The sequence below is a fragment of the Leuciscus leuciscus genome, assembly GCF_965113295.1.
Source record: "Leuciscus leuciscus genome assembly, chromosome: 10".
Lineage (NCBI taxonomy): Eukaryota > Metazoa > Chordata > Actinopteri > Cypriniformes > Leuciscidae > Leuciscus > Leuciscus leuciscus.
Genome location: NC_138734.1, coordinates 39,526,339 through 39,549,627, shown reverse-complemented (window position 1 = coordinate 39,549,627; position 23,289 = coordinate 39,526,339). Strand labels below are relative to the sequence as shown.

General features: G+C 36.9%; 1 protein-coding gene and 1 long non-coding RNA gene across 9 annotated transcripts in view; one reads left to right on the top strand and one right to left on the bottom strand.

The window, feature by feature from the left end:
• LOC309508123 overlaps positions 1-18,598 on the top strand; it is a 33,846-nt gene extending 15,248 nt beyond the window's left edge. The window contains exon 2 of the long non-coding RNA XR_014209396.1: positions 14,426-18,598. This is a non-coding gene — a long non-coding RNA (uncharacterized lncRNA). The remainder of the gene's footprint in view (positions 1-14,425) is intronic.
• plekha7a (pleckstrin homology domain containing, family A member 7a) overlaps positions 1-23,289 on the bottom strand; it is a 98,267-nt gene that overhangs the window by 49,053 nt on the left and 25,925 nt on the right. For 7 of the 8 annotated variants that reach the window (XM_082182454.1, XM_082182456.1, XM_082182455.1 and 4 more), the window contains one exon: positions 8,453-8,536. In XM_082182454.1, the coding sequence (XP_082038580.1) occupies positions 8,453-8,536 (84 nt within the window). Of the gene's footprint in view, positions 1-8,452; positions 8,537-13,577; positions 13,930-23,289 lie in introns of those variants that run through there. The other variant, XM_082182460.1, reaches the window with a different exon arrangement.

Here is a 23,289-nt window from a genome sequence, read left to right as displayed (position 1 = left end):
TACAACAGTTACAGCGTATTGTATTGTTACAAGAGTAACTTAGCCACCATTGTCACTAAAAAAATAGCACAGGCTCTGAAAACTTTACACTGTTTGTAGGAGAACTATGGTATCTTACTGGAAATTATGGTTACCATGATAAAGGGGTATTGGTAAGGGTATATGTGGCTAGTACGTGCACTTAATATTTTATTATGAACAGACGCCTCAACCGTTTGGTAGAGGACTGTATCTAAAATACTGTAGGGTCTAATTTTTAAAAAAAAATTTGATTGTTGTTATTGTTATCATAATTGAATAAAAATTTTTCCTTTGCTTTTTTCATGGTGCGTACCTTAAAGGGTTAAATATGAATGACTAACCGTTTAAGCACTCGGACACTTCCAAAGGATCACTAATAGGCCTTGAATCCTGAGTTAATAATGAACAAATGAAGACTCTAAGTGCCATCTGAAAATTTCTTCTAGAATGATAATTTGTATCAAGCTTGTATATTCAAATTCAGTAATTTCACTTAAATGGCAATGAAAATGACCTATTAATTGTCATTTAAGTGAAATTACTGAACTTAAATATACGAGCTTGATAAAAAATGATCATTCTAGAAGAAAATTTCAGATGGCACTTAGAGACTTTTGCATCTGAACTCTTCAAATATTTCATTCAACACAGAAAAGAAGTGATATTTAGTTGTGAAATGAATTGTGGCTTAAAGGGATCCGAAAAATCGAAATTATTTCATTATTTTTTCACCCTCATGTCATTATAAAACTTTCTTTCTTCTTTGGAACACTTTTTTTTGTCTATACAATAAAAGTCAAGGGTAACTATCCCTTTAAGTCTAAATATTAGTGTTTAGCTGCCTATGTAGAACACTTCCAATTGGTCACTTATGAGGTTCCATGGCTGTTAGAAGTCAGCTGACTATGTAGGAAGTAGGAAGTGACTCACTAGGATTTGGAACTGGATTGACAACCATCCCAATGCAACACTGCACTGTCCATTACTAATTCACACAAGAAATGCATAGTACCAGTTTTTAATATCACAGGCTCACTTCAAAAAGCTTTTTAGTAAATTACAGTTGCTGTGATGTGTCAAGTATAATTCCCCATGATTAGACAGAGAATGAATTTTCCCTTCAGCGCTCGCTGGCCTGAATGTCAAATACAATTCCTGAGGCATTCAACAGGCAGGTTATATTGCTGGGTTATGAACTTTAATAAACAAAACTTATGAACAAAAGCCAAACTGTCAAATACCTTTTAAAACATGTTTCTGATAAATACTGCTTTAATATTCTACATATCAAAATGATAAATGTCTTGACTGTCGATTTTGATCCATTTATTGCCTCCTTGCGGACTAAAAGTATTATTTTCTTTTGAAAAAAACAAACAAAACAGAAAATGGTAGAGACAAAACTTTTGAACCGTATATATTAATTCTTATACATTTTTTGAAAAAAGTTGCCAGTCAGCTCCTGCGTTTTTGATCATTTTCACAAAATTTTCATGGCCCCCAAAATATATATATTTTTTTTGGTATGTATATCTGAACATGCAATATATCAAAAGAAAGAACTATTAAAAAAAAATGTGGGTACGTTTCATAAAAAAAAAGGCAAAAAAGCTGAGAAAATCACGTTTTTGTCAGAGACTATGTTTTCGGATTGGATTGGATTCAGAATGATGATCAAAACATAGATAGAGTAGCTCGAGTCCATCCACAGTACTGTAGCTCGTCGGTTGACATTTCATTCGGTAACATTAGGCGGTTTTGATTTATTTATATGCTGTTTAATGCTGATGATCGCATTATTTTACATATGCACCAGCTTACATATGATATAGAGAGCCTAAGTCCCTCCCCTTCCAGTGGACCACCATGGGACCTTATTTCGGAAAAATATTGTATGGTAGTCAATGGCGACTGGCGAGAGACAACAAATATTTTGATCTCGTTTGAATTGTGCCCTGAATTACACATATGATGTTTGTCAATTTAAAAGATACATTTTAAAGTCAAGAAAGTCGCAGTTTGATGTAAATCTGTTGAGGTATAAGACTGTGAAAATACGTAATTACAAAGACTACAAACCCAAAAGGCGCACATGTGACATCATACCTTTTCTCTCAATGAATGAAGCTCACTTTACTGAAGCTAACGTCTGTCATTTTTTCTATAGTCTTACCTTATAAGACTTAAGTTATAATCGTAACGTTACGCCGTCATGCCTAAATGTGTTTTGTACCAGACTGCACACATACGCACATAGTGCGAGACGAGAGATGTAGTTCATTGAGCGATTTTCACATAAAACTAAATGTTACTCTTCTGTTTTATGACAAACTGCGACTTTCTTGACTTTCATAATTATCTTTTAAATTGACAAACATCATATGTGTAATTCAGGGCACAGTTCAGATGGAATATAAAGATAAGTTGTCTCTCGCCATTGACTACCATACATATTTTTTCCGAAATAAGGTCCCATGAGCCGGAAGCGGAGGGGAGGGACTTAGGCTCTCTATTGCTTGTTTCTGCTTCTTCTTCACATGTCTTTTGATCAGGAGATTCTGTATTCTTCCAGAAGATGCGTAATAGCGCCCTCTACCTTATAACAGTGAAAACACGGAAAGCCGGGAAGATTCCGTCAATGGCGGGGAGTTAAATATATTCCAGCAATCAAAGCTCAGAAGCACAGGCTCCTGGCAAACTAGGACAGAACCACTGCTTTTGGCTCCTCTTCAGTCAGAGAGGAACCAAAAGTGTCCTCTATGATCGTCAATATTAAAATCGTCAGAGCTGACTCAAGTTTGATGCTTAATCTTAGTTAGTGTTAAATCTGTTCTATCTGTCTTTTATGGCAAAACTACTGCTTGACTGAACATTTTTCGGAGCATTTACAGATAAAATGTCTCATCTCCCGATTCCAGCTGGCATAATTACAAAGGAAACCACAACTTTTAGTAAACAAGATCTATTGCCTACACAACAATGAAAGTTGTGCTTTGCATAACTGTCATTACAGTCTGCCCTTGAGCGGGTGAAGTGTGTCAAAACATAAAAACAGAAGGACACAATATAACGTAATTCTGTCATTCCTAACCTATTCTCATACATAATGCCATATGTCGGACTACCATAACACCCGGACATTAACATAAACCTGTATGCATATACAGTATGTTTGTACTGTTTCATCAGTTTTAATCAGAAGTCTTTGTATAAGAGGTAGAGTCAACAGGGAGATAGTCGAGGAAACCTCACAGCACGATTCTCACACTTGGAGTCTAAGAACAGATGGCCAGACATAGAAAGAGCCAACGTACAAAAGAAACAGAAACAGATTGTGCTTATAGCACATTCATAACATCTGAGGAATCCACGTGCTTTGGGCACTCAAACCTCTCCGGCACTTTTATTCAGTGGCTCTTAGTAAAAAGCATGGAAAGAATCAGCATGGTTTAGCAGAATATAATATTTCTAAAAGCCTTTCCGAGCAAGCCTAAAATATAAATCATCAAAAAGATCTACGTTTGTGTTCTGAAGATGAAAGTCGTACAGGTTTGGAACGACATGAGGGTGAGTAATTAATGACAGAATTTTTGGGTGAACCCTTCAAACTAAACCTATTAAAACCATTTTTGGTAACTGAAAAAAACTGATATAAAATAAAATATAAATATTAGAGGGAACAATAGCAACTAAATACTATAATACTATATAAATAATCTAAAAATAGCACTGGTCTCTGGGATATTCTGGTGCTTAAGATATGTCAAGTGGCCTCTAGGGGCCCATACAGGGCCTGAGGACACCACGTCAAACTAGCCAACCTCATGGCCCGGTTGCACCAGCTGTGCGTAAGTTACAGCTTAGCCTAGTTTTGAAGTAAATGGACACTAAGTTACGGCTTACGCACTTCTAAATATCTTTGCGTTGCACCATTAAACTTAGTTGAAGCGTAACTCTACGTATAAACTAAATATTTACGGCAGCCTCCGATCAGGAGTAACGGATGGAATAAAATATCAGACAGACTGAAGTGCATCAATAAGCTCTTCTTTTACCTGACAGACTTCAATTCTTTAGACATATATGATAATGCTGACATTTACACTCGCTTACATTTTAAGAGAGAGAACATTATGTGAAAAGATTACTTTGTAAGCGGCTCTTTAACACGAACCTGTTCTAATGTCAAATATAAGTCATAATCAATAAACGTAATATCTTATGTTGTTTGTATCAATATTTATTTATTGATCCTTATTAATTTCATTTCAAATACAGTTTATGAATGTTATTTATGTATAAAAACACTGTTATTCATGAGTTATTCTCAAGTAGGCTATCGTATTTAATGGAAACTTATTTTTAGCGTTAGTAACGCAAGGCAAAATAAGTTAGAATGAAGGATAAACTGAAATTTACGGCATTTCAACACAACTTCTGCTCACGTATTTGAAGGCTGCTATTGGATCATCGAGGCTAAACGTCATATTATGTGACTACGTATTACTTCACAGAGAGCTTACGACCTACTAGCAACGTTCTGCCTTACGAACAAATGGTGCAATGGAATTAGTACCGTAATAAAGTACAGAGTTAGTTACAAACTAGAAGTTACTAAGCCTCTAGTGTGGACTTTACGTTCCAATTTAAGAAACAACTTACGAACGGTTGGTGCAACCCCACCCATATCTCTAAGACTGAGGTCAGCAGAGATTGAACAGTCAGTCATTTATAAACTGATGAGCCAAAACATTATGACCAGTCACAGATGAATTGAATATCGGGGAAATTGAGAGACAGACTAGAAACCGATGACAGAGTGTTGGGCGGCCAAGGCTCATCGATGCATGAGGGCAACAAAGGCTGTCCCGTCTGGTCCGAGCCAACAGAAGGTCTGTGGCACAAGTCACACAAAACTTTAATGATGGTTATGGGAGGAATGTGTCACATCACACAGTTCAGTTCATCACACTCTGCTGTGTTTGGCTGCGTAGCTCCAGACCAATCCGAGTGTCTATGATGACCGATGTCCACCGCTGAATGCAATGGGCACACGAGCATCGGTTTCCCATTTTCTTTTACATCACATTGACGGCCGTGTACATATGTGCCGTTTGACGACACCAGGATCACTGTGGGACGACGACAAGGAGGGAGTGTGAAGCTCTGAGCAAAGTTCTGCTGGGAAACCCTGAGTCCAGCCATTCATGTGGACGTAAATTTGACACGAGTCACCAATCTAAACAATGATGCAGAGCAGGAACACCCCTTCATGACAATGGTGTTCCCTGGTGGAAGTGGACTCTTTCAGCGGGATAATGCACTCAATCACACTGCACACATTGTTCAGGGAAGGGTTTGAGGAACATGATGAAGAGTTCAAGGTGTTTCCCTGGCCTACAAATTCCCCAGATCTCAATCCAATTGAGCATGTGTGGGATGTGCTGGACCAACCAGGGGTGCGTTTCCCAAAAGCATCGTTAGCCAACTATTTTCGCAAGTTCCATCGTTATCAGCATCGTTCAACGAGTCAGTGTTTCCCGAAACCATCGTTCTAATGAACATTCCCAAACAACAAGTTGTGTGGTTGGAACGACAGCTCTGTGGTTAGAAGCATAGTTTCTAGTTTGCATGACATGTGGACTTAATAAATCCTTATCTTGAGCAAAATAAGCAAGCTGACATTCAGTACAACCTGTGTCTTTTATTTAGAATACATACAAATGTCATTTACGTCTTTGAGTTTGTCAAGAGATTTAAAGCACCGTTTCTGAAGAGTGCGCATGTGCGAACGTGCTCTACTATGCAAGAACGAGCCTATGATTGAATCTGGAAACAAAGCAAAATAAAAAAATACGAAATAGTCCTCAGATGCCATGTCTGTAATTTATAGCAAAACATCTAGCGTTAATTCGATCTCAAACAGATTCATTAAAATAAGTTATTACTCCACCAGTGGTTGAACGGCCAACTTTGCGACAATACGGTTTCGGGAAACAGTCGTGACTAGCTAGTTGATTTCTTCAACGATGCATCGTACTATCGTGGTAGTTAAGCAGCGAGTTACATCGTTGTTTGGGAAACGCACCCCAGTTTGATCCACGGTGGCTCCACCTCACAACCTACAGGATCTGCTGCTAACGCCGGATACCACAGGACACCTTCAGTCCATGCATCGGCGGGGTCAGCAATGTTTAAGCAGGATTAACAGCATATTAGGCAGGTGGTCATAACATTCTGGCTCATAGGTTTAAGTCCATGGGATGTAATTGCTTGTTTTCCACCATATGAAAATTGTATGATCGCTTAGAAAAGTAATAGCATGCTACAGCATACTAGCATACATATTACAGCAAAAACTGTGCAAAATGAGTTCTGCACAAAAGTCTAAAAAAAATTAAACTTTGATGCGTCAAATTGATACCTACAAATAAATAAAAGTGTCAAGTGTCCAGCACAATCTGTCATCACAATCTGCATAATGTATAGAAGTTGGGTTATTATACAAGCTCCACGGTACTTTCCAACATGTGATATGGCTGATACATTAACAGCCAATGACACACAACCTGCGGTTCTCAGAAAGCCTCGTGCACCCACACAGCTGGTAATGAGATGCATCCATTAGGATGTGGCAGGAGAATACGCCCTCCCGCTCGTATTCAGATGCTAAGAGAGCCCCAGTTTTTTGTGATATACGCGCTAATATGAGCTGCTTTTAGAGAGATTCGAGTTAGATAAGACCGGTGGGCAGCTGTTGAAACCGACATCTAATGCCAGACCATTCTCGAACATGGAGCTGCTGGATTGTGTAACGCTATTATTGAGTTCTCTAACATAACCTGAAAGATTTTGCTGTATCTCTTAAAGCATAAAATGAAACAGCACAGATTTGTGTTGTGATACATTTTCCTGTACAAACCACTCTTGATGAAAAGCAGAACAACCCAAGAGATCTGCATGCATGTTTGATCAAACAGACAGCTGTAATATAAGTTACAACTTGACGGCACCAAGAAAGGAACTGTAAAGAGCAAGACTATTGACAAATGCCAGTGGAGACATGTGATACTTCAGTCAGCTGTATCCTTCCAGCTCTGCTTCTACCAACATATAGATCATAAAGGTATGATGGTACTGCCTTATAATATCAGTACAGAGTTCTGTTCAATGGCATTTCAAAGAGATACTAACATACACTACCATTCAAAGGTTCGGTACAAAAAAATCTTGTTCACCAAGGCAGTAGGAACATTAAAATTGTGAAATATTACTTCAATTTAAAATAACTGTTTTCTATTTTAATATATTTTAAAACGCAATTTATTCATGTGATGCAAAGCTGAATTTTCAGCATCATTACTCCAGTCTTTAGTGTCACATGATCCTTCTATCATTCTAACATGCTGATTTGATGCTCATGTAATATTTCTTATTATTATCAATGTCGATAGCAGTTGACCTGCGTAATATTTTTTGTGGAAACAGTGATGTTTTTCCCCAAAAATTTATAAAAAAATTAACAGTATTTATTTAAAATAAAATAAAAACATTGTAAATAATTTTTTATAACTTTCACTTTTGATCAGTTTGATGCATCATTGCTAAATAAAAGTATGAATTTCTTTCAAAAAAGGAAATATTACTGACCGCAAAATCTTGAAAGTTAGTTTATAATAGCAAAGTAGCAAATAATCCTAGTTAACAACTGATGTCGCTAGTCTATAAGCTAAATAAACTAATCATGTAGCATATAATATCAGCTTTTGCATGAATTAATAGTTAGTAATACTACTATTTAAACCCCCGTCAGGTCAAATTAGACAAATGTATCCTGTACTTTATCATACATTAAAAAAGTATTATACAATCTCTGTTATTAGAGACTAAACTCAAGATTTGGGCTGCTAGGTTGAGACAGAACATTAATGTAATCGAATCTTAAAGGTCCCATATTGTACACCTTTCTGAAGTTTTATTTTAGGTTTTGATGTCCTTAAGAATATATATTTGCGGTATAAGTACCAAAAACCATCTCAATATATTTGTACGGCTCCTTTCTCAGAAGCTCTGCCAAGAACAGGTCGATTTTGGCCTGTCTACTTAATATTCATGAGCCTCTCTCCTGATTGGCCTGTTGTTTTCTGAATGACCCACCATTGGTGGGGGTGGTGACTGAAGGCGGTGACAGTAGTTCTGACATCACGTTTATACGGAAGTCACAACGGCTCGTGAAAAGGCACAGCTACTTTATGCAGGCTGTGTGCATTTGTCTGTGGATCGACTGATTTGAAACTTATATGGCAGTTTCATAGTCCCTAGACCTCTGTTATCATGAAAAAAGCCAGGAAATTTCAGTTTTGACAATATGGGACCTTTAAAACGACCTAGTCAACCTTTACTATAAGCAATGTCAAAAGGCAATACTTACTGGTCCTGAAGTCTGAAATCAGTGTTCTCAGCAGAGATCTCGCCTGTCACTGGATGTATGAATGTAGTCGTCCTCTGGTTATGGCTGCAGATGGGACAAAAACAAAGCAGCATCGCATTAGCATGATTATTATTCTTCCCTGAAGGAAAAACACATATCACCAAGTGAACGTCAGCACAATCAGAGCCTCAGATTGTCCCAGACATGTCCATCAAAATGAACCAGTGATGATAATCAGAGGTGTTTGCCTCTTTAATCAGGTTGTTTACAATTTGAGACAGTAGCCAGTGACTATATAAGCTGTATATATATACAATCTAAAATATTACATTCAGTAAGTAAGGCATCATTGGAAATGATTTACTCTCTCAGTGTAATGTAGTATGAGGTTTGGCAAAAAGTCAGCTGTCCAATTTGCCTATTTTAAGAAACTGCATCAACATCAAGTTACATGTGAGGAGGGCACGTTCGCACAGCAGAAATACACTGGCCATTTGAACAGAGGCATTGTCTCTACGACGTATTCAAATGCTTCATTTCTAAAACAACATAAGGAGACTAAATAACTGTGCTTGCATATTATGTAATCAGAGGTATGCTGGCGTTTATGTCTGAGCTGATGAAAAGCACCTTTTATGTCTGTTTAATGGCTGCTGAGTGTTAGGAAAATGTTGTTTAAAAAAAGAAACACAAATGAGTCTGATAAGAAATCTGAAGGTAATATAATTACAGTATACTTACATCTACATGCATTTGTATTTAAAAGGGTCATATAATGGTACATGCACTTTTACAAGTTGTTTGTACTGAAATGTGTGTTGGCAGTGCCTGTACACAACCATCATAAAATGATAAAAATCCATCCAGGTTTTTTTTTTTTTATCTTCTTATATGTTTTCCAATCTCTCAAATCAAGCCGTTCGACCTAGTGACGTCACACGGTCGGACGCCCCTCCCACGATTGTTGATTGACAGCAGCGTTTCAACACAGACCCGCCCTCGCTCGTGAGCGAGCTGTCTGTCATCATAGTCCGCGCGGTCATTGTTGATACGCTGGAGCACTGTCTATGAGCAGAATGGCATCTAAGCGATTGTGGTGTTCTGTTCTTGGGTGTAATAAGGAACACAGCAGTCATGTTGATGTTCCTAAATCCGAACCGCTGAAGACGCAGTGGCTGAGTTTTGTTTTCGAAGGGAATATTCCCCACGATCAACGTCAATGCTTTCATGTTTGCGCGAATCATTTCACACACCAGACTGCTTTATAAACGAGGGTCAGTATAAAGCTGGTTTTGCTAAGAAGCTGCTCCTGAAAAAAGGATCAGTACCAACTATTCGTGTTCCTGCTGCACCTCCAGAAGAAGAAGTGAGTGTAATGTTTTATTAACCTTTATATTAATATTTATATTAATCTTTGCAATCGCTTGCACGCTTCACGATGAATGTGGCTAAGGTTTACACTCAGGGTACATTACGGCATGTTTTCTATGTACAACGTTCTCAATATAATTCATAATCCCAAGTTCATAATGAACAACGCGTTATGGTTATTGTGTTATTACAAACTGTGTACGCACAGAACAGAGGGGCGGGGTCAGCAAAGCTCATTATCATTTAAAGACGCATGCACTTAAACGGCGTGCTGAAAACAGAGCTGGTTTTGACCAGGTAAAATGAGTGTTTTCTTACAATACTAATGAGAATTTTTAATTAAAGTATATTACAAACTTTTAATTTAGACCCTAAAGAATCATATTAGCTTGTACAAAAATGGCATTATATGACCCCTTTAACAGCACCTTGGGCTTGCAAGTTAGGTTTCCATGTTTTATGGGGACTTTCAATAGACAAAATTAATTTATACTGTAAAAACTGTATATTATTATATCCCCCTACACTTACCCTACCCCTAAATCACAAAAAAAAACTTCACTTAGAATGATTTATAAGCTGTTTTCCTCATAGGGACCAAAAAATTTCCCCACAAGGACACAGATTTCAGATATTGCCAGAATTGTGGGGACATTTTGTCCCCATTAGATAGGGTTTACCAGAACAAACACACAAAAACACACTAACATTTATAAGGTCCATGCTGAGAACTGAAACCGGCCTGCAGAGCAACATAAGGTGCGGTCTCTGAAATTTCAACAAAATGGTTTTGTCAGTATTGACACAACGTTACTACACTAAATGTGTAGTGTGATAACATTAGTGAAATTTTGTGTGCAAAAAAAGGTCCATTGTCTATTGTCAATCATGTAGTATGAAGCACAGCTCAAACAGAAGCCCATCCAAACCTTTCTGTCGGGCAACACAGCAAATCGATGAATAATATGAGTGGGGACATCTTTCCGATTCCCGATCACAGGGATTCCAGTTGAAATGACTGGATTTTGCACATGCAATAAATGTGTCCACACCTTTACTCGTGTTTAATGCCTTAGACTTAATCCAACTACTCTGAATTTACTTGTGATTAGACTAAGAGAAGAAATGGTCCAGTGGAGGGAAACAAACAATGAATGATCAAATTATTTTGACAGTATATGTACTTGACATGACTTGTCCCATAAATGTTGTTTCTATGCTCAAATTGCTTTAAAGAAAGCTTGTTGGTCCAGCCAATGCTCACATCCAAGACACTTAACTTCTTCTAACAACAGCTGCAATCCCTTCAAGAGTTACAGTATATGCCATGAACCATACCAACCAGCTACGAGGAGAATCTCAACATTACAAACTTATTTGAAAAAAAGGACAAAAAGACAAAAGGTACAACATTATGTCCTTAATGGCTTTAATGGGGAGCTACAAAAGAACTACAACTTTTGGCGCAATTTGCTTGTTTTCAGCAAAACTTCTCTGCAGGATCATGGGTAATGTTCCATCCATAAAAATATCCATTGATTAACAGCCTCATAGCTCACAGCGCGTCTGTCTTTAAAGGTGTCAAAATCAATTCCCTATTGAGAAAATGAATGGGATTTTTACTTACAGAACCCAACTGTTGCTTGTTGCTCCCATTCAAGGTACAATGAGTGAACCGCCAAGGTATATAGACAGTCTTAGATCGAACTAAAAGCAATATACTGAAAGAGTATGAATGAGCCCTGCACTGTTGCATTGAAGAGCCGGTGGAAATTCAGCCTTGGATATTGTATTAATCAAACCAAGCCCAGGAAGCTCAATGGTCCCTGAGAAATGAAGCAACTGGTTTCAAACATGACTCCACCACCATCATCTCCCTTGGCAGACAAGCTATGAAGAACAGCCACAGAAAAGCTCTGTCTCAAGATTTAAAGTGTGTAGAACTAGAAGACATTTCTTGGCATTATGAGTATTTATTATTTTTTCTCTCAAAATATAAACCGCTTTTTAAATGGATATAAACTGACCTTGAACGTATAACACTCCCTATCTGAACAGGAATGCTTTGAAGTCACAAGGCATCGTTTCAGCAGAAGAACACGCTGCATCAACAGTGTAAATATGTGAAGTCAACATGCTTTTACACTTCCATCGAGGCGGTGAGAGGTAGAGGTGAGGTCAGAGCGCATTGTTTCCTTTACAGTCGCTTTATATATTTAAAGACCACAAGTCACTGCATGGAGATGCCACACAGGTTGCGGCGGCTATATAAGCTTTACGGTTGTTGGTAATAGAGCTCTTTACAATTCTGGCTGACAGCCTGTGGTAAGTAAAGGATTTGTGTGCACAAACATGGCGTGCATCCTTGAGAAGAGCCCCCCGGATCTCTATAATCACCACCACACCTGTTTAGTCTCATGTGATCGAGTAGAAACACTCCACATGCCACATACAATGCTCCTGTCCACCGTATCCTATACATTTAGATCGGGCTGCATGATTAAAACAAAACTGAAATCATGATATGGCCGGTGCATTATTGTGGTAACATCGTTTTCAGATGAATCAATGGAGTTGAAGCAAGAAATAAGTTGCTTTACAAGTCAATCAGAAGCGATCCTTAAAAACAAACTGCATTGTGAACCAGACTTTACTGGTAAAGATGATCGTTTGGTCTCTGGTCACCAGTTTTTTTTAAAGATGTCACAGACACACTTGATGTTTCTTTTCAATTTGCGACAAAGATGACTCTCTGAATCAATGTCAGGATGAGTGGAAGTCACCAAGTGGTCATAATAGTCTTCCGGTCATTAGACCCTCAAGCAAACTTGGCACAACACAAGCTAAACTGCAAGTGAAAGGCAAGAACGACTATAAATACAAATGCATTAATTTATCTGAGGATGCAAGGCTATATCCAGCTAAGCAGTGCACGTCAAATGTGTCGGGCACCAATCCCTCATTTAAACAGACTATTTACCCCAATGTGAAAGCTTCGTCTGTATATTGCTTGGCACAAGCCAGCTGGCATGTTTTGACACTGCAAAATGAATTGCCTTGAAATGTTGATTTGTTCGATTGGCGTGTAAAGGTGGTGTCTATTTAAAAATGCTAAGATGAGCCGTGTTTAAACACTAGCAACAAGTCGAAAAGCATTTTAAAGGGTTCTCTCAGTGGGACAAGGTCATTCCCATTCACATCACACAGAATGATGAAATTTACAGAAGGCCGAGATGAAAAATTCAGCTTCTGACATTTAATGCAGGTCCCCTGATTACAATGAATCACACTAGATAATCAGTTAGAATCCCACACACTGACCCAGAGTCAGCATGCAATTTACTGCCATATTGAGCAGCCAAAAGCATTTCATACGACAGTAATGAGTCATTTAATATATCAATATATAATACTATAGATTTATGGAGCAGCTTCATTTTTGTGTTCGACTAACAAGTTTCCGTCACACTGAAAGCTTCTCAGTTAAACTTAAACTCACGTTTCTCAGAAGCACATCAGAGTTAACCAGCTTAGTTAAAATTTAACCAAAGCAAGACTTCATTTCACACCCTGACATCTCCTTTAGAAAACACATCAGCACAGCTTGTTTACCAGTAAGCTAAAACCGTACTTAAAGAGACCCCATTACTTCAGTAAGAGCATTTTCACAATGGTGTTCTCCACTTACAATCAATAAGCGTCCCTCTGATGCCATATATACTGTGTTTCAGAATAGCAGCCGGCTTTTGTTTACCTGTCTAGTCACCGGTTCGGCTTCAGCGCTCTGCCTCTGTCGCAGGCATTAGCGTGTCTAGTTGTCTTGTACGGTTGGGAGGGTAAAATGCCAGCGGTGTAGTGGTGTCTTGTGTCAGTGTCATGGTGCTGAGAGACGACCCCTGAAGAGAGCCAGAGCTAGAGCTCGCAAAAAACTGAAAGTAATGACCCTTTTGCATGTGTTATTAGTCACACTCATTCTCGGAAAATACAGTAAAACAGTAACATCTATTAAAATTTAGACAACCTCACAGGGACTGTTTGAGTTAGGACTCTACTTTTAGTAAAATGAACCAGTGGCCGTTCATAGTAACATACATTTAGATCATGATAACCATAGGTAAAACCACGTATGCATATAGCACCTCACTAATATGATAAAATGTAATTATTTGGTTTATATGAAACATTATGAAAAAAAGCCTAAATACATTTGTGTATAAGTACTAATTCACAAATGCTATAGACCTTATGCGCCAGAGAAACGAGGGCGCCGCCATCTTTAGAATATTGTCTTTGAACTTCCGTTTTGCAGTCGCTCTGTATATTTCTATGGCATTGCTGTCCAGGAGGCGACATTTTTTTTCCCAGGATGGTTGGGGAAGACTCATGAATATTCATTAGGGAAGTCATCCCTGATTGGTCTTAACCCCAGTGACGGGTAGGTTTAGGGGCGGGGTTGGGGTAGGTCATCACATAGACCCCAGTGACGGGTAGGTTTAGGGGCGGGGTTAGGGGGTAGGTCATCAGACCAATCAGGGATGACTTCCCTAATGAATATTCATGAGTCTTCCCCAACCATCCTGGGGAAAAAAATATCGCGTCCAGGAGTAATTCGCTTTTGAAGTGGATTTACCTAATGTAAAGTTAACAAAAGTTATCATGAGGACTGTAATGTTTAAAGCAGACGACTAAACAAATGTCAGTCGACCAGGAAGATTTTAAAACGAGCCGTTCATTAATAAACACGCAAAATCGCTGTGAAAATACAGACCGGAAGTCAAAAGACAACGAGCGCAGCGCTGAAAAGGGGCGGGGCTACATAAGGTCAATAGCTTAATAACAAAATAATTATAAAATACTGTAAGTATACTCCTATAATACATGTCTACATTAATAATATATTTAAATTTGATATGAATATACCCCCATTTCTGCCACAATAACATGGTGCAGTTCAGGGACGGACGGGCCATTTCCCAGTGCGCCGCTGTAAGATACAATGTTGGCCGGCCAGTTCTTGTTACTACAGTAAATCCATGGTAAATGATGGAGATTTGTAGATTGAAACGCCTTCTAACTGGATCGTTCATGCCACAATGTTTCTCGTGTTTGTCAGTGCTGTTGAGAATGTCAGCACTGTTTCATCTGGTTTAAACTAGTTTAAACCACTGAGACATTCGTAGAATTGTTTAGTGGTCGCGTGATCGAGACCGTTCTAGTAAGCTCGCACTGCAATGCCGTTTGATCCGAGCAGATAAATGGTCCACGTGGCGTGGTTCAAACGAGTAGTGCCGTTTCGTTCCGCTTTTGGCGCATAAACATTAAATAGAACATTTGCTATAATTATATCGAGGAAAATTATATTGTGATAATTATCATTATAGTTTTATCGCCCAGCCAATAATTTTACTGAGCTATCTAAAATGACAACAACAAAAAAAAACATCCCCAACCAGTCATTGGTCGCAAAATTGTTAATGGATGAACACTAATAATTCAGCAGCTAAAAGTACTAGTAAATTGACTAGGGAATTTTCATTCTTGTTTCATTGGTACACAAAATATATTAATATTGTACACAAGACACTATGTAATAGAAAGCTGGGATGCAGCCAAACGTGTCCTCTTGAGACCTGCCAGCAGGGTAATAAGAATAGAGTACGGCCCGTAATGAAAATGTAGCTAGGCCCCAATTGTATCTAAAAATAAGCAGCTGCTGGAGTGGATCAATTAAAGTATGCCAAGTTATGCCATCTCTCTCGTAATTGGAGCTGAGAGTGCCATCAATCCTAGTATTGGCTTTCACAGTACAAGCAACATGATTTGTACACTTTGTTTTTTTTGTAGGAAAATGTCTGTTAAGGAATGCAATGACAAGTTATACTATATCTTGTCCTTTTTGTCAAAACTGTTCATCATAACCACAATCCATTCAGTGCCAGCTGTTGCATAGTTGGGCTATACCAACTGTTTTGTCCCTCAAGAGCAAACTCCCACCAACAGATTACTTATTAAATCTGTCACTGGAAAGGTAATTTTGCTGTCAGCATTGTGTTTGCAGTAATGACCGAGTAGGAAGAGGCTCTATGAAATGGGACGCCACGTTTCGCATCAAAATGCTTCAACTCTCTCAGACACAGAGAGACTACAGACAGCAAGTCACGTTTTTACTGAAATTGAGTTTCTACTCAGGGAAAGGACACAGAAAAGCTATTTGAAGTCTATGACCTTGAGTCTAAGGCTGGGCGATATAGCTAAAAAATTATTATTTTTCCAAATATTTTGTATGTTTTTTCCATTTCAAAGTCAACACTATTGAAAAAATTATCTAAAATTCACTTACTGTTTTTTTTACTAAATAAACACAAAAGTAGCATTTAAAATCCTATACAAAAATATGGAGAAAATTATCTCCCAACAAAAAGTTAAGGTTGTTGCAACAACAAAGTGAGTTCTTATAACATAAAAACACGTTACATGGAAGAAATGGCGGGTCTATTAGTTTGCATTTACACTCAATGTGTCAATGTCTCAATGCACAGATCTATTCAGAAAATTTGACAATATTCAATATTTTACGGCAAAACACATTTGAAATAAAAATGTAGTGATCGCTTACTGTTTTTAACTAAATGAACAAAAGTAAAAACCTTGAAAGCAGCAGCCTATCAGCTGTCATTCTCGTGATAAGAAAAATCAATACTGTTTAATATATTTATTTAATATATAATATATGGAATAATTTAAAAAGCTGTTTTTTGGCCCCATGAAAAAGACATGATTATCACAATATCACAAATATCGGGAAAATGTTAAAAGTTTAGTTTATAAAGACAGTAAGCCAATTTCACTATTTATTTGTTTCATCTCTTTTTTATCTCATCTATCCGATATCTGGACCAAGTGAAATTGGCTTACTGTCTTTATAAACTAAACTTTTAACATTTTCCCGATATTTGTGATATTGTGATAATATTGCTAATATGTGGACCCTGGACCACAAAACCAGTCACATGGGTCAATTTTTTTAAATTGAGATTTATACATTATCTGAAAGCTGAATAAATAAGCTTTCCATTGATGTATAGTTTGTTAGGATGGGGCAATATTTGGCCGAGATACAACTATTGAAAATCTGGAATCTGAGGGTGCCAAAAAAATCTAAACATTGAGAAAATCTCCTTTAAAGTTGTCCATTTATGTTGGCGATTGTGCTGCATTCACTCACAAAAAGAAATGTTTAATATATTCACAGTAGGAAATTTACTAAATATCTTCATGGAACATGATCTTTACTTAATATCCTAATGATTTTTGGCATAAAAGAAAAATCGATCATTTTGACCCATACAATGTATTGTTGGCTATTGCCACAAATATACCCATGCGACTTATGACTGGTTTTATGATCCAGGGTCACATATTCGATGTATCGCCCATCCCTAATTTGGGACTAGATTTATACATTCCTGCTTAAATATGGCTACATTCAATATTTAAGATCCTGATAGCGGGCTTCAGGGTGTGTTGGGTCAGACTTTCTCAAACCTCAAAAAGCTTATCAGACAGTCAGTAACCCTGGAGATGACATGGAAAAGCCACTTCAACTGTCAGGCCAATAACCTCTCTGAGAGGCATGAGATGGAAAAGCTCTCCAAAGACAAAGATAAAGAGCAATCTGTTCAGTATCGAAGAAAAGTTCAATAAAAATATCCTGAATATGACTACAATTTGAGCGGCTATATGGCACGAATTTAGATCTTCATTGGTCGGCCCATTTATCTCAGTTAATGTCTGTTTTACATCCTGCCTTTTGATAGAGGCATCAATAAGCTGTCACAAACTCGGATAAATATAGATGGCAATTTGACGTAATCCATCATGCAGAGATTTCTGGCAGCATGCGATGAGACTTTGAAGGCTGCTTATCTCCAAAATCGATTGCGACAGTCAGGAGAGGCGGGACACTGGAGAGAGGAAAATGCAAGAGGGATCAAAAAGAAGATGAATCACGAAAGGATAAACAACGCTGGAATAAGAAGTCACTTTCACATGCTTTTCGTACTGTGCTCTCATTTAACAATTAGGGTATAATATCAGCTACTTATAATCCAAAAAAAATAAAAAATCTTATTCGTGAAGCTATTTCAGACGTCACAAAAGAGAAGAACATTTTCGTTTCATGCCGACTTTAAATAAAAGTCAAAAGTTTGGGATCAGTAAGATTTTTAATGTTTTTTAAAAGAAGTATATTCTGCTCACTAAGGCTGCATTTATTTGATAAAAAAAAATTATTAAAAAAACAGTAATATTGTGACAATTTAAAATGACATATATATATTTAAACCGTAATTTATTCCTGTGATCAAAGCTGAATTTTCAGCATCATTACTCCAGTCTTCAGTGTCACATGATCCTTCAGAAATCATTCTAATATGATGATTTGATGCTCAAGAAACATTTATGATTATTATCAATGTTGAAAACAGTTATGTACATTTTTATTTCATGATGCTGTGATGAATAGAAAGTTCAAAAGAACAGCATTTATCTGAAATCTAAAGCTTTTGTAACATTAAACACTACCGTTCAAAAGTTTGGGGTCAGAAAGAATTTTAATTTTATTTTTGGGGGAAATAAATAAAATAAATCAATACTTTTATTCATCAAGGATGAGTTAAACTGATCAAAAGTTACAGTAAAGACATTTATAATGTTAGAAAATATTCTATTTTAAATAAATGCTGTTCTTTTGAACTTTCTATTCATCAAAGAATTTTGAAAAAAATGTGTACACGACTGTTTTCAACATTGATAATAATAATGAATGTTTCTTGAGCATCAAATCATCATATTAGAATGATTTCTGAAGGATCATGTGACACTGAAGACTGGAGTAATGATGCTGAAAATTCAGCTTTGATCACAGGAATAAATTACAGTTTAAAATATATAAAAATAGAAAACAGTCATTTTAAATTGTCATAATATTTCACAATATTACTGTTTTTTTTATTGTTTTTTATCAAATAAATGCAGCCTTGGTGAGCAGAAGATACTTCTTTTAAAAACATTAAAAAATCTTACTGACCCCAAACTTGTGAACGGTAGTGTATATGCAACGGAAAAATCTATATTTATGACAACACTAATGAATATGTATCACTTTTAACTAGAAGCCAACTTCGTTTGAATCAGGTTTGTGATATCCTGGTTTCCAATGAGCTCTGATCAAAAATAAATGAAACAAGCAGATCTTTAAAAGTCCACCAGTTAAAATTCACAAGGTTAGAAATGGGATTCTTTTTTTAATTATTTTGCTTTTGTAGGATTCCAGCACATGATATTGAATAGAGAGTTTAAAAAAAAAAGGCTCCTCTGGATGAAACAAGGTTCAAAAGGTCTTTTCAATTAACTTTCTCACCCTGATGTTATTATGCAAACCACTGTCTCTCGCTGTCTATGATGTCAGAAAGTAATTCACAAGCCTCCTTCTTCACCTCAGGAAATCAGAATCATAGCTCAGACGTCTGGGGAAATGAGATTATCCAACAAGTGAGATTATTAGGCAAACTGAGCCTCGAAAGGCATTGAGAGAGAAAGTATAAAGGTAATCCTTTGTCAATACTTTCTGAATATTGTGTCTTGATAGCAATCTTGCTATCTGAGCGGTGAGTGAAATAAAGAATGTATAAATAAATGAATCACTTTAAAGGGATACTCCACTTTTTGGGGGAAATAGGCTCATTTTACAACTCCCCCAGAGTTAAACAGTTGAGTTTTACCGTTTTCGAATCCATTCAGCCGATTTCCGGGTCTGGCGGTACCACTTTTAGCATAGCTTAGCATAGATCATTGAATCGGACAGGACCATTAGCATCTCTCTCAAAAAAATGACCAAAGAGTTTCAATATTTTTCCTATTTAAAACTTGACTCTTCTGTAGTTACATCGTGTACTAAGACCGATGGAAAATGTAAAGTTGCGATTTTCTAGGCTGATATGGCTAGGAACTATACTCTCATTCCTGCGTAATAATCAAGAAACTTTGCTGCCGAACCATGAGTCCAGCAGGCGTAATGATATGACGCAGCGCCTGAAAATAGTCCCCAGCTCGGTAGACTATAGGGTCGACTATTTTCAGGCGCTGCGAAATATCGAAACTCTTTGGCCCTTTTTTTGAGAGAGATGCTAATGGTCTTGTCCAATTCAATGATCTATGCTAAGCTATGCTAAAAGTGGTACCGCCAGACCCGGAGTTCGGCTGAATGGATTCGAAAACGGTAAAACTCAACTGTTTAACTCTGGGGGAGTTGTAAAATGAGCCTATTTCCCAAAAAAGTGGAGTATCCCTTTAATCAGTCCAAAAAAAATAAAAAAATCTGTAATATATACTGATTCAATTCAAATTAAAGACACTCTTTACTTCATTTACGTTATCTCAAAAACATACCAAAAAGTGAGAAGTAAACGACAACTCTTGTCCAATTCCAATACCAAGTGTGAGAATATCCCTTTTAGAGTCTTTCACTCTAATCACGGATCACATTTCAGTGAATCTGACAAGTCCTGGGAACGTTAAACTATGACAGAAGAGCGGTTGAGTGTAAACAGAATTACTCTGATGACACGGTATTCAAATGACATGTAAAGCAACTTAACCAAATAAACTGGATTGACCTGTTACGCTGGTTAACAGATAAAAGAGTATGTTCGTTCTCTTCTGGAACAACGCTTCACCTTTTATCAATATTTATTAATACATATGAACAAACATCCTTATATATAGTATAATAATTCTATGGAAACAAATTTGTTTACTTATGAGAAGGAAAAATCTCTAAATGAAGATCCTATAACTAACTCCTCTTAATTTGCATAAAATTGCAATGTGTGTGTGCTGTCATTTTGTTTTCCAGGATCAATTTCTAGCCCAATTTGCATTTTAATTCCTAAGCCAAACTCTACGCCAGAATCTCACTCTCAGTGATCCATCATTATTTAAAAAATATTGAAATATCTGTTTTGATAACATATCGCCATTATCAATCAAGATACTTTGTGGCATCTTCAGAATGAGGAAATAAACTAGATTTTTATATTTTGTGAAAATGTGCCACTGGCAAAGTATGATAGAAATATAATACTACAGGAATTTTTTTTTTTTTTTTTTTTTTTTTTTTTTTTTGCATATAAGATTTCGTCAAAAATTCAGTTGGCAAAAATAAAGTCCATTATCCACTAGCTATATTTCCATCCAAGGTTGCAAATTTAACTTGTGCACAAAATTGGAATATCACATAAAAATGAGTTCAAGAGAACAAAATTGTCACACCCTGGCAAATTTGGTGCAAAATATCTGTAATAAATAAAACAAAGTTGCTGCAATCATGGACGCCACTGTGGCACTTTCCACACATCATAGATGACTTGCACCTCAGAACACAGACGAAACGCAATAAACACTGTCATGATATCTTGCGTTCGGATGCTGGTGTTTGTGAACACAATCATGAGAATAACTAAACCAACATTTGAGATGCTGTGCAATGACACTGATCTGCTGGTTAGTCCAGTTATGCCGTTCCACCGCTCCCTAGTTCCAACAGAAACATAAAAAACATAACTTTTTTTTGTTGTGCATTGAGGGTTTTTAAGCGCTTAAGCTTTTTATGTGCATTTTTAGAATTGATGTGCATATTGTCCTTTCCATCGAGCGTTTTTTATGCGATATATCCTAAGATTTGTATAAAAATAGGTGGATGGAAACAACTATTCTCAATAGAGTATTGATATTGGTCAACATGGCGATTCGTGTGATCAACTTAAACCCAATGCGAAATCTGCGTTGGGAAATCTTTTGCCCTTGAGTGAAATTCGCAATTGTGCAGCATACCTATTAAAACATCTCGATTTCAGCCGTGAAAGTTCGCCAAACAACGGTAAATGTGACCGGAAAAACCAACAAGCAGACAGACTTGTCAAGGACAAAAGATGAATCTTCAAATGTGTAGCCTAAAAGCAAGCATATGCAAAACACAGTTTGAAAGCTATTAGCATTTATCTTAGAATAACAGCTGGCACTTGTGGCTGCAGATTTGAAAAACCCTGATAAGGAGCCCAGAAGAAAAAAGAAAGAAGAAGAAGCATACCACATCTAATTGAGCAGCTTTGAGTCTGTTCATATTCTGGTGCTGTTGAGCTGCATAAAACTGCTACTTGATGTCTGAAGTAAAAGCAGAGGCGGAGGTCCACTGAGGCCAGAGGAAACATGGATCTCAGTTTAAAATAGGCTCCAGCAGCCAGGGGCCCAGCGGTGTGGCCCTTCCTCTCTGTGAGAGATGTTGTTTTGTCATTGAGAAGGATGTCAGAAGAATAAAGAGTGCTGCTGTCGTGGCCGAGAGAAGGTAAAATGAGGCAGGAAACAGGTAATACGGCTCTTTGATCCATGCCTTTTCCTGACTATTTGTTCTGCTCAAATCTATTGTTCCCCCTTGATTCAATCTGCTGCACGTATGAGTCACTGCACTCAAGCCCACACACACACACACACACACACACACAGAGAGAGAGAGAGAGAGAGAGAGAGGAAGGGCAGATTATGTTCAACTAAAGATGTGTGATATTGTAATATCCCTGGTCACTGAATGTTTGTGTTTGCATGATGAGTCATGCAGACTTGACTCTAGGATTAACCTGTCTAAATGTGGCTCCCAAAAATAGCAAAAAAATTCAGGCGTTTTGAGAATGAAGGTCACAGGTTATTTTTAAGCATTTGTTGGTGAAATAATAAGGATAAACCCAGTCAATTTAACATTGGGATAGGTGATTTCAATATTTATATTTTTACTAAATTGGATGCTACGGTATATTACACACAGACCATTTGGTCTGAGGAACCATAAAATACAGTGAAAATCTAGTTGAATATAATCAAGGCATGTTTTCATGTTGATTTTTAAGTTACAAACACACACAAAAAAATTATATTTAATACTTTTTACATTTAAATGCACCAAGACATTTACGCAAATGTTTTCAGGTTTTTAAAAGAAGTCTCCAAGGTTCACAATGGCTGCAATTATTTGATCAAAAATAATGTAAAATTGTGTAATTTTGTATTGAGAAATATTATTAAAATAATTGTTTTATTTAATTATTTTGTTTAAAAATAATGGCTTTTGTAACATTTTAAATAAATTGTTTTCTATTTTAATATAACCGTCTTATTCATGATAATTCAGAAATCATTTACTATTATCAATGTTGAAAATAGTTGTGCTGCTTAATATTTTAATGGAAAACATGAACATTTTTTAGGATTCTTTGATGAATAGAAAGCTCAAAAGAACAGCATTTATTTGAAATATAATTTTTTTGCAATATTATAAATGTCTTTAATGTCACTTTTGATCAATTTAATGCATCCTTACTGAACAAAAGTATATATTTTTTAAAAACTTACTGAAC